Source organism: Hypanus sabinus, chromosome X1 (genome assembly GCF_030144855.1).
Source record: "Hypanus sabinus isolate sHypSab1 chromosome X1, sHypSab1.hap1, whole genome shotgun sequence".
Taxonomy (NCBI): Eukaryota; Metazoa; Chordata; class Chondrichthyes; order Myliobatiformes; family Dasyatidae; genus Hypanus; species Hypanus sabinus.
This window is the reverse complement of record NC_082738.1, coordinates 6,860,501-6,873,834: the sequence shown is the minus strand read 5'-3', so window position 1 is coordinate 6,873,834 and position 13,334 is coordinate 6,860,501. Positions and strand designations below refer to the sequence as shown.

At 40.3% G+C, this 13,334-nt stretch overlaps 1 protein-coding gene across 1 annotated transcript in view; it reads right to left on the bottom strand.

Moving 5' to 3' along the window:
- LOC132384552 (vesicle-fusing ATPase) overlaps positions 1–12,698 on the bottom strand; it is a 277,249-nt gene extending 264,551 nt beyond the window's left edge. Inside the window, exon 1 of the mRNA XM_059955720.1 lies at positions 12,568–12,698. Within this exon, the coding sequence (XP_059811703.1) occupies positions 12,568–12,579 (12 nt within the window). The 5' untranslated portion in view covers positions 12,580–12,698. The remainder of the gene's footprint in view (positions 1–12,567) is intronic.
- Between the last annotated feature and the right edge of the window lie 636 nt (positions 12,699–13,334).

The window sequence follows — 13,334 nt, the reverse complement described above, 5'->3', positions numbered from 1 at the left end:
TTCTTTTTTTTTCTTTGTTACTGTTGGGAAAGGGTTTCCTTTTGTTAACTAGCAGGAATGCTAATTTACTGATAACGAGAATGGTATTCCTTTGTAAACCAAATGGGGATTAATGTTCTTTCTTCTGAGTCTGTAAACTTTTGTTGACGGGCTTTTGGGCAGATCGGTGCGAAGGGGTCAAGAGAGAGGACGCAATGCTCTAAGCTGGGCGAGGATCGGACCCCAAAGGGGGGTCCGAGGCCGGGAGATTCTCCCGGGGGGGGGGGGAGGGATGAAGCTAGATGTGCTTGGTTGACCACTCGGAGGGTCCTGAGCTGTTTGGAGAGTCGAGGAGTTCGGAGAGTCCTGAGCTGCGAGTCGAGGAGTTCGGAGGGGATCGAATAGTGGCCAGAAGACTTCAGTAATTGAGCTCCAACGGTTGTGCACGAAGTGGTTTGGACTTTGATAAGTTTGGCGCCTTTTCTTTAATTTTCTCTTCATATATACTGTATCGTTATTAATCACTTAGTTATAGTAACCTTTATAAATTGTACTCATTTAATCGCATATGGTGTACTGTCTGGTTTTGGGTGAGGCGGGGACATCACACAGCATCCACACCAGCTGATTACCCAGTTTGGCGGGGCCGAAGGCTGCTCCCCCCTAGACGAAACGAGCTGAGCGAGCCTGAGGCGACCCAGGGGGTTACACATACATACTTCAATGGTAAATTTATTTTGAACTTTAAACTATTCGGAGGGCCAACTTGTAAATAAATTGGTTCTCTATACCTTGTGTTTACCTATGTTAATATTTTAATTCTCCGATTTCTATTTGTGGTCTTTCTCAATACAAGAGCAAAACTGATGGAATCAATGACCCAAAATTAACTATGCTAATTTTCTCTATTATTGCTGCCTGAATTGCCAGGTACCCCCTAAAGTTTTCTTTTTGTTCATTTGCCTATATGCAGTTTTCTCTCATCCACACTGCTCGCTACATTATCAAAATGCAATTTGAACAGTCAGACCTGATTTTCTTTTTATGAAGCCAAGCTGACCCTGCCAAATCATACTAGGTTTTACTACTCCTTATTACATATTTAATAATGTCAGAATAATATCCTGACAACACATATTGGACTAATTACCTGTTCCCTTTCCTCTCACTTGCTCTTTTCTTGAATACTATTACATTTACTTCCTTCCAAACTCTAGGAGCTTTCCAGAAATTGGGTTTCATAAATTCTGTAATCACATCTTAAAGCCTTTGGATGTAAACCCATCAGCTCCAAGGAATATCAGCATTTAGTCCATTTCAAAAGTACTTTGCAAATAATTTCCTTTATGTTCCCAAATCTTGATATTCCTTTTGTATTCCACTTTTTAATATTACTTTTGCTTTGAAGACAAAAGTAAAAGTGCTGAGTCTCAGCTATTTCCTTTAGTCCACCCAATTTCTCCTGAGAAACCACTAAAATATTCTCTCTATATTCCTGAACACCAGAGTTTTTGATCAAATTTTGATTAACTTCCTTTATATTTTGATTAATAATATTCCTGTGAAAAGTAAAATACCATATTTTTCCATGTTAAGTGGTTCTACTTCAAGCACAAATTGCTGGAGGAAGTCAGGTCAGGCAGCATCTGTTGGGGGGGGGGGGAAGAGGGAATGAAAAGTCAATATTTCAAGCTGAGACCCTTCATCAGGACTGAAAAGGAAGGCAGAAGCCAAAATGAGGTGGAGGTAAAGAGAAGGAGTAGAAACCAGCAGGTGATAGCTGAAACTTGGTGAGAGGTCAAAGATCAAAGTAAATTTATTATCTAAGTACATATAGCCCACTATATTTAACCTTGAGATTCACTTTGTGTGCAATCACAGTAAATACAAGAAACACCATAGAATCAATTAAAAACCACACCCTACAGAGCAACACATTGCAACAACAAATGTGCAAAAAAAACTGCAAATACAAAAATAAATAATGATAATAAATAAGCAATAAATATAGAGAACATGAGTCCTTAAAAACGAGTTCAGTTCAATTGCAGGGCGAGTGAAGCTGACTGAAGATATTCCTTCTGGTTCAAGAGCCTGATGTTTGAAGGATAATTAGTATTTCTGAACTGGTGGTGCTGGTTATGATGACCCTGCACCTTCTTCCTGATAGACGCAGTGAGAAAAGTACATGGCCTGGATGGTGGGTTCCTGGATGGATGCTGCTTTCCTGCAACAACAGCCCACGTAGATGTGCTCAATAGCAGAGAAGGCATTACTCATGATGGACTGGCCATATCCACAAACTGCAGATGCCGGAAATCCAAACAACACAAAAAAAATGCTGAAGGAAATCAGCAGGCCAGCCCCTCATATACATCCACCAGCCCTACCCTCAAACCTAATGCTAAGGTCCAAGGGGATGCACACCCCACTAACCCTAGGTGCACCCCAATTAACCCTGGCCACACCCCCACAAACCCAATGACTTGTGTAAGGAAGAGCAAGATCCAATAAAGGCAAGTCTTGGACATTAATGAAGGCATGGCCCAGTTCAAAGTGGCAGGGTTGTGTGATACTCAAATGACAAGATCATGAAGCACAAGAGAGATGATTCTCCCACTGCCCACATGCCCAGTCGACGGTTCGGGCCAAAACCCTTTATCAGGACTGGAGAAAAAAAAGAGGTGTCAGAGCTAGAAGGTGAGCGAGGGGAAGGGAGAGAGAAACACAAGGTGATAGGTGAAACCGAGGGGGGGGGGTTGTGGAGGACAGAGATGAAGTAAAGAGCTATGAAGTTGATTGGTGAAAGATAAAGGGCTGGAGAAGGGGGAATCTGATAGGAGAGGACAGAAGGCCATGGAAGAAAGAGGGGGAGGAGCACCAGAGGGAGGCAATGGACAGTTACGGAGATAAGTTGAGAGGGGGAAAAGGGAATGGGGAATGGTGAAGTGGGGGCATTACCAGAAGTTCAAGAAATCAATGTTCATACCATCAGGTTGGTGATTACCCAGGCATAATACAAGTGCTGCTCCTCCAACCCGAGTGTGGCCTCACCTCGATATTACAGGCCATGGACTGACAAAAAAGGTGCATCCGCGACTTTTTAAAGAGGCTTTTGTGTACAAGGGCAGCAGTGCTTCCATACCAAGCTGTGATACAAGCAATCAATATACTCTCCACCACAAAAGTTTGTCAAAGTTTTAGATGCTGAATCTACGCAAACTTCTATGAAAGTAGAGGTGCTGCTGTGCTTTCTTCATAATGGTACTTGCATGCTGGACCCAGGACAGATCTTTTGAAATTATAATGCCAAGGAATTCAAAATTGCTTAGCCTCTCTGCCTCTGATCCATCGACGAGGACCAGCTCATGACGTCTGGTTTCCTCCTCCTCAAGTCCTTGGTCTTGCTGACAATGAGTGAGAGGTTGATTCATCACCACCTTTGATTCGACCAATGACATTGATGCCATCAGGAAACTTGAACATGGCACTGGAGCTGTGCTTAGCCTCACAGTCATAAGTGTAAAGTGAGTAGAGCAGGGGGCTAAGCACACGGCCTTGAGGTGCACCTGTGCTGAGGGAGATTGTGGAGGAGATGTTGCCACTCTGAACTGACTGGGGTCTGCAAGTGAGGAAATCAAGGATCTAGCTGCACATGGAGGTATTTAGGCCTAGCACTTGAATCTTATTGATTAGTGAATGATTAGTATTGAACGCTGAGCTGTAGTTAATGAAGAGCATCCTGATGTATGTATCTTCACTGTCCAGGTGTTCCAGAAAGGAGATCAACCCAACATGACTTGGTTTCTAATGCATTCAGGTTTCTATGTGCAACAGAACTCAACTGAGGTTTAGGAATAGATTATTCCAATATCAATACCCATTTACTCACAGTTCATAGAGCTAATTATGTGAGCACAATTTATTGATTAAACTCAGTGAAGTGATCCACAATGTCACTTTTTAAACACTTGTAAATGTCATCCATGTACATAACTTCCAGCAAAATAATGCAGGAGTTTCAATTACAGGTGTACATTCAAACAGGTGAAAGTTGATCTTGTTTCTTTGATTGATAACTCTTTAGTTTCTTAAAAGCAATGTTTATGGTACCAACAAAATTGGCTATGAAGCAGTTGGACTAACATCAGAAAGAAACAACCAGTTGATCCAGAAACTACCACAAGGAGTAGTGCAAATAATAATTCTCTTTCCCCACTCTCTCCTCTACAGTGGTCTTTCGTCTTTTATGGCCTTTTTTTTTAAGACTGGGTTATTTCAGTTTCTTGATTTGTGGCTGCCTGTAAGCAGACAAATATCAAGGTGCATAATTTAGATAATGAATGCATTTGGAGTCTTTGAATAATCATCTATAAAGAAGCTAGCATAAATAATAATCATTAAAAACATGAATATACCCGAGGAAGAGAACCTACCATTCCTATCCAGACTAGCCTTTGTGACTACAGACATACAACAACATGGTTCAACTTAATTCCATTCTGAAATGACCCAGCTAGTCATTCAGTTTTATAAAACCACAAGGGGGTAAAAGGATTGTAATAATGGGAGAAAATGCTGGATGGTTGCATGAACAACTGGTGCATGTCACAAGTCCTATTTCTGCCACCACTGACACCAGGCAGACGATCTCTGAAGGATATTGATAATGGCTGGGGTCACCCATGTTGTAGACACTGCCCAGAAGGCAGCAATGGCAAACCACTTCTGCAGAAAAATTTGCCAAGTGCAATCGTGGTCATGGAGAGACCATGATCATCTATGTCATACAACTCTGACATAATGGTGATGACTAATGACATATGTCATGTGATGCTGTTCGAGGGGCAAATCAGATGCTACACCTTGCCCAAAGGTGACCTGCAGGCTAGCAGAGGGAAGGAGTGCCTTACACCTCCTTTGGTAGAGACATATCTCCACCCCCACCACCCTATGTCATAGTAATTAAATTTATTTAGCTTCCACTCCATCTTTTTTCTTACATACATCATATGCTTTATATTTTCTACTTTTGGCTACCATGCACAATAACTGATCTTTCTTGATTAAATATTACTTTAACCATCTAACATTCAACCTTCTCTGCATTTCTTCCTCTACATCGCTGCTAAGGTCAAGAAGCAGAACTGCTTTCAAAGTTCTCTGATTGAACGCAAAAGATAGCAGAAGGCATTCACCCAGTCCACCATGCCTGGTCTGCCTTTTGATATTACTGCTGATCTTTTAGGTCAGGGCTAAATTCCTGTACTAACTCTGCATTCATGAAACACACAAAATGCTGGTGGAACACAGCAGGCCAAGCAGCATCTATAGGGAGAAGCACTGTTGACATTTGATGCTGCCTGGTCTGCTGTGTTCCACCAGCATTTTGTGTGTGTTGTTTGAATTTCCAGCATCTGCAGACTTCTTCGTGTTTGCCCTGTATTCATGAATTCCTTTCATAACATAATATTTCCTAATCTTCACCTTCGATTCATTCAGTGATCCAATTTCCACAAAATTCAATTTCCTCTTGAAGACTCTTCTCATACATCCTTAATGGTGGAGCCCTTATTTTGACACAATGACCCCCTCGTTATAGACACCCCAGCTGGGGCAAACATCATGATATCTACCCTAAGCCACAGAAAAAAAAAGTTTACATTTCAATGCAATCCCATCTTGTTCTAAACTCAAGATGATATAGATTGGGTCTGCCCAATTACAGCGGATGCTTTAGCTAAATAGGGCATTGGTGTAACACCATTTATAGAGTACTGTATAGCAATTGATTCCTTAGCTAGGGAAAGATGACAGCATGGGATACTGTTCAGAGGTAGAGAATAACTAATGTTTTAAGTAGACAGTTAGCATTATGAGGAAAGACTAGACAGAGAGCCATTACCCACATGGTCAGAAGAGTGGGGATTCACTGAATAACAAACACTTAAGGGATCTTGTCAGCATTGTTTGGGAGAATAGTTCTCTTGTCAGAGAATCCAGAACAAGGTATCACTGCTTGAAAATAAGGGTCACATATTGAGGATACTGATAAAACAATATTCCCATCAAAGGATCATAAATACAGTATATAGAACTATCTTCTTCAAAGAACAGTGGAAGTAGAATATCTTAACCAGAGGTAGGTATTTAAGAACCAAGTACAAGATTACCACAGATGAACCAGAATGCAAAGCTTTGGTTACAGTACACATGATCTTGTTAAATGGTGGATCAGACTTGAGGCACTAGCTAATCTAATCTTGCTCCAGGTTCGCATACCTGTACTTAAGTATATAATATCCCTTTATATGACTAACCTCTGACTCCTCCCACCCCTCCCCACAGTATCCCAGGAAACAATCCAGTAAACCTTCACCACACTCTTTAAGTACATTTCAAGTAGGATGGCGATCTGTGCGCAATATTAAGACCTTAAGATATAGAAGCAGAAGTAGGCTATTCAGCCTATCAAGTCTGCTCTGCCATTCAATCATGGGCTGATCCAATTCTTCCAGTCATCCCCACTCCCCTGCTTTCACCCCATATCCTTTGATGTCCTGGCTATTCCATAAACAGTCTCAAGGGGGCCATATATGATTGCAGCCAGATATCCCTTCTCTCACAAAAGTACCATTTGCTTTTTTAACTACCTGCTAAAGCTGCATGTTAACTTTCAGTGATTCATGTACAAGAATACCCAGGTCTCTCTGATCATCACTTTTCATTTTAATAATTGGCTTCTGTATTTTCTCTCAAAATGAATGCCTTCATTTCCCCACAATGCATGTCTTGTCCATTTACTTAATCTATCCAAATCTTCTGAAGCCTCTCTACATCTGCCTTTCAGCCCAGTTTGCAACTAAGCTCTGTATTATTTGCAAAGTTGTTTGTGTTAAGCTTAGTCCTCGCAACCAAATCATTGATATATTTTGCAAGCAAATGGGGTCTGAAATAGATCCCTGTAGCATCCCACTTATTGGAATCTCCCAACCCTTAAGCAGGTTTATTTCTATTCTTTTTTTCCTTTTAACCAGTCCTCAAATTACCTCAACACCATGAGGTAATACTTCACTCTTAAATAATCTCTTAAAAACCTTCTGAAGGCATAAATATATTGCATCTAGTAACTGAGCTAGTTTAGGGCTATGGGCCACTTTTGAAAATTAATTCCTCTGCCTATGCTTTGATTGAGGTAGCAAAGGCATCTTGAAACAGTGGTCCTTGCACAACCCAGGACGCACATCTAAGAGCCAACCTATGAACAATACCTCACTTTTTTTGCTCCCTTTTTGTGCTACACACTCATACACATACATTTACACTTGTGCATAAATATACATGCACATACACAGACAAACACAAATATATACATATATAGACACACATATACTCATTGTAATTTGCAGGTTTATTTTATGTATTAGAATGTACTGGTGCAAACAACAAACTTCATGACATATGCCAGTGATATTAAAACTGATTCACCAGCAGATTCAGTAATGCTGTGAGATTTTTCATATTGTTGCATAGATAGTGTGACAAATGTTTTGGATCAGCTTGGCTATTGGCCTTCATTAAACATCAAGTTTCTACCACCTACTTTGAATGGTTTACAAAGACCCATTTTGAACGGTTATTCTTCACTTCATTTTTTTTTTCAATTTCTGCACAATCCACCAGTACAAATTCAATATGTTTACCCTCAGCAATAGAATTCAGAATGTGGACCAAATTGCAAATGCTGATGACAACAATTACATAGTTTAAATATGCCGCTGAATTTCTCCAGCGGATTATTTGTTACTCCAAATCTTAGAAATTCCATAAATGAAGCAGTTTTGAAGATGGAATTAAGGAAAAACACCAAAGGCACTACATCGACCAAAACTGGACGGCAGCAGGAGGGATGTTTTAAGACAGAATTAGGAAAGAGCAAGGCACAAAGGATTTAAATACCAGGATGAGTTCTTAAATCTCCAAGAGGACTACAACCTTGTCATGGTTTGGAGGTTACATTCCTCAATGACCTGGAGAGCTATGCTGGCTTGAGTCAGTGCTTTATGTTTAGATCTTGGAAGGGTCACCCATGACAAAGGTCAATGGGGAGAGGCCAGACCAAGAGTGGTCCACCGGTCCTCCAGGTTCAGAGGTTCAGCTCAAGGCCAACAACCCTGACTGGTAAAACAAACCCGTTACTGTAACAGCAATGAAGGATCCTTGAAGAAAGCCGAGTATGTCACCAGAGGTTGAGGACCTCAACAACAGCAGTGTAATGGGAAAAAGAAGAATGAGTTCTTAAAAGGTAAAGTAATCCAAGACTCACGAAGACTTACTGCAATTTAGATTAGAGGCTACAGCTGAACTGCGGCAACAATACTTGAGCTCATTCCCATTACACTCAACCATCACCTTACACAACGACAGAAATATATTTTGGACAAAATCTGCATTTCTTTCCAATTTTCCAATAGTCATCTCACTATAGATGGTGGCACCAAAAATAAGGGGAGGTCATAATCAAAACTGTACAAAACACAAGCCTGAGATTAGGACCTAATGCAGCCCTGGTCACCACATTACAGGAAAGATGTTGCAGCACTACGACAGGTATAGAGGAGATTTACAAGGTCATTCAGTGGTGCATAACCTTAGTCCTGACAATAGACTGGCAGAGCTGAGACTGTTTTCATTGATGCTGAGATAGCCAAGATTTAAGTTGAGGTGTATTCAACTAGATCAAGGCCACGAGGGACATAAAAGACACATTTCTCGCAGCAGAGATCAATAGCTTAGATCCATAGATTTAGCATATTTGGTAAAATATCAGATGGAAATTGAAGATATTTTTCTCAGCCCGAAGTGAGAATGAACAAGTCACTGTTTGAAGGGATAATCAAGACAGAATCCATTTTCAAATTTAAAAGATACTTGGATAAGCACTTGATGAGCCAGAATGTACAAAAGTAAGTAATGAGGTGTGATTAGGCCAAATAGCATTTCTAAAATGACATGAACTCAATGGACAAAAGGACCTCCTTTTGTGCAGTTTACAAAAATCAGCACCTCTGGGAATTTGTTGTGCACAAGGATGTCTTCTTCATCAAATTACTACAGGTAAAAGACCTGGGAGGATACGTAATCTCCAACCCAACATTCATCCACACCCTCTTGCTGCTCCCCTCAACAATAGATTCATCACTCATTTTTTCTTTAACTTGCAAAAATGAAGGATGGAGTATTGTTTAATGAAGGAAGATGAAATAGAAAATTAGACAATTTGGCCCATCAAGCTTGCCCTGCCATTCAATATCATTATAGCTTTATGACAGTTCCCAACAGCACTCCATTTCCCTGAACTTTATCCACTCCCTCTTTAAACACTTCCAATGACCTGGTCTACACAACCCATTGGGGTAAAGACTTCCAGAAACTCAACATCCACTGCAAAAAATTCCTGCACACCGAGGTTCTAAATGGCCATCCTTAATCGTGTAACTGAGTTCAATATTCTGCCACTAGGGGACATATCTCAATATCTATCTTCTCATACTCCCAAAGGATCTTACATGTTTTATTAAGATCCCTTGTTCTTTCTTCAGAATTAGTAATACTGTAGAGACATGGCTGATGTTGTATTATATTGTTAGTTTGCAATGACATTTCTGACTAACCCAATGGACATCAATTCAAGGATATGACTGAAGGGACTAATACAGCACCACAAACATTTATTGAGATACAATACATAATAGGCCCATCCAGCCCTTTGAGCCACACCACCAAGCAATCCCCTGATTTTATCCTAGACTAATCACTGGACAATTTACAATGACCAATTAATCATTAGACTGTGGGAGGAAACCCACGTAGTCAAAGGGAGAACATACAAACTCTTTACAGGCAGCAGTGGGAATTAAACCAGTGCTGCCTATTCTATAAAACACTGTGCTAACCACTACATTACCGTGTCATCCCCAAAATTTGTATGAATTCATTTGACTATTCGTGATGTAGCACTTCAGAGTGCTTAACCACAAGATTACTGATGAGCTCAAGGCGCACCCCATACAAACTAGATCAGTTACCAATTTAAACAATCCCTCAAATACTTCCTGCACACTTTTAAGAAAAGTCTCACCAGAAATTTGAACTAGTTGTTTATTTCAGCAGTAGCTTTAAGGAATTGAGAAAGCATAATTAACATATCAGCAAATAAACAGAGAGCATCCAATGATAGGACCAAATCCAAGTCACTGGAGTCAAAGTAGCAGCTCTTTAACTGCGACATTACCATACAGCCATCAAATCTCTACAGCAGCTACTGAAAGAAAAGCTGCAATTGATTGTCATCCCAATTGAGGGATGTCATTATCCTTGATGGAACAAGTGCTTGACATAACTATTCAGAAGCAGAATTAATATTATTGGCATACATCATGAAATTTGTTTTGTAACAGCAATATATTGCAATGCATAATAAATTATAAATTGCAAGAACACACAAATACATATAGAAACATATATATACACAGTACATTACCTAATAACAATTAAATTACTGCAAATATATTTAAACTTTTTAAAATTATATACAAGTCATTTGATTAAAAGAGGGAAAAAATGGTGAGGTAGCATTACCCATTCCAAAATCTGATGGCAGCAAGGAAGAAACTGTTCCTGAAATATCGAGTGTGTGTCTTCAGCTCCTGTATCACCACCTTGATGGTACAGTAACAATGAGAAGAGGGCATGGACTGGGTGATGGGGGTCCTTAATGATGGATGCCACCTTTTTGAGGCATCACCTTTTGAAGTTGTTCTCGATGCCAGGGAAGCTAGTGCCCATGATGGAGCTGGCTGAGTTTAAGCCTTCCACAGCTTATTTAGATCCTGTGCATTGGCCCCTACATAGCAGATGGTTATGCAACCAGTTAAGATGCTCTCCACTGTATACCCGTAGAAATCTCCTCAAACTCTAATGATATGGAGCCAGGACCCAAGCTTATTTGGCATTATATTGATTATTCCTAGTGATTTTAAAGGCAATATCTGCTTCAAATTTGCCAGTGATTGCTACCAGTCAAGGTGGTTGTATTGAGGAAAACTCAAATGATTCTACAACATATGCAAATCATAAGAATGCTAGAAATGCAGATTGCAACCAAATTGAAATGGGAGATATGTCAAATGAATCGCAACCTCCTGAGCAACAAGAAAAATACTAAATTCCTCAATTAAAATAAGATTCTGTAAAGCACGGTACAGATGCAGAACATGTATCAGACAGACAGCAATAATAAAATGGCATTTTGAAACATGAAACAGAATATTAATTATCAAGTGGACACAACAAAACAGAAAATGCTACCAGAATAGAGATCCATCAGCAAAATTATTTAAAGACAAGTTTTATATAAAATTCTGAAGGATAATAACTGATAATTCACAATTTATTAACTGACTACTGCTGTTCTGAGGTGGTAGCCAAGCCAATTTGGAAAATAATGAAGTAGAAACCACAATAGCGCTTTCATATTTTGGCAGAGTAATTAAGAATATCCTTCCTTAATCGTGGCATCAGTTTTTTTTTTATTTGCTTACTTCCATATTTCTCAGAAAGCCAGGATAAGTGACCAGCTCTCAAACCATTTATATTCTCTTCCCTTCCTCATTACAAAATGCCACTGCATCAGCTACATACTTCTAGCATTTTCTGCATTCAACGTTTCTATGCCGAATTTCACATAATGCCTGTTTGATTACTCAACCCACAATTTCTTGTAAACAGCATTTATGGACAACAGAATTGCCATTTTATTTTAAATTTGAAGAAGCCTGAATATGAATGAAAAGCAAAAATGTGAATTTTGACAATGAGAATTCCTCAATGTGTACAAATTCGTCCAAAATACCAAGCAAGAACCTGTGTATTGACATTCACTATGCAAGCTTGCCATAATTAAAAATTATAAAATTAGATAAAAATGAATCATTTTGAAATGTTTCCTAAATCTGACCAACATTTTTGACAATTTCCCCCTTTACAAAATCACTCTCGGTTCGTTTTTGATATTAAACTCTTACATCTGATCAGAACACTACAAAGGTGTGCATATTAAACATAATTCAAAACGTCCCTCAGACTTTGCCGTAATATTAAATCAATTTAATAGCAATCAACCAAACGGAGTGTTTGAAACTGCGGAAACCATGGATTAATATTATATTGGTGCAATTCAACATAATACGGTTAATAGCATCACAGTTTATTTCTGTCTACCCCTTCAGAGTAGCTGTCAAATGAAGCGAGCATCTTGCAGCAGTGTGGTGTCTTTAGGAGGTCTGTAAGTCCAACCCTTCTCTCCCCTGCTAAACTGTCCTCTACATCCACTAGTGATGACAGAGGAAGGGATGAGGTGGGTTAATAAGGACAGAGGGAGGCCAACTGCCCCAGGGCACGGAGTTGCACTCAGGGGATTCACGTTCAACACCAGTGTACCCAACCCAACCTCATCCACCACCGCCTGGTCAGCCAACCTCGCTCACCCTCCGTTCAATCATCACCCCACTCAAGTGCTGCACTCACCCGGCTAGCCATCTTGAATGGTTCAGTGGCGCTCTACTCCACTTCCTCCTCCGGACTCTCCCCCTCCTCCACTCACAAACACACGACGTGCCGAGCCTCTTTTTATAACATCGGCGCGTGACGTCAGCTCGCACGGCGTCCCTGCTGGATCTGCTCACGTGGCGTCCGTGCGGATGGAGGTTGTGTGGCCTTGTCTCAGGGCGGGGAGTCCGGTTCGCTTCTGATTTACTGGCTTTGGAGACTAATGCGCTTCTCCATCTGGAAGCCGCACTGCCACCAGGCTGCCGCAGTGACTGTGGGAGCTGAACCTGCTTTGTGGACGCAGAATTAATTGTTGTTTTGTACTGAGGTCTTGCTTTTGCACTATCTTTGTATACTATATGGTTTGATTCGGTGTATACTTTGTATTCTGTCTCTTGCGATACTGCTGTAAGCACGTTTTCATTACATTCCACTTTACCTTGTGCACGTGACAAACTCAACTATTTGGAGTTCAAGTTTATTGTCATAGGCTACACACCTAGGGTATAAATGCCATGATTTCTTTTTTGCAGTGGCAACATGAGACACAAGAAATATAAATTACAGAGAATCCTGGTGCAGGACTCCCTGAAGGTTAATTTGCAGGTTGAATTGGTGTTAAGGAAGGCAAGTACAGTGTTAGCATTCATTTTAAGAGGACTTGAACATAAAAGCAAGGGTGAAGCTTTATAAGGCACTGGTGAGGCCTCTCTTGGAGTATTGTCAGCAATCTTAGAACCCATATC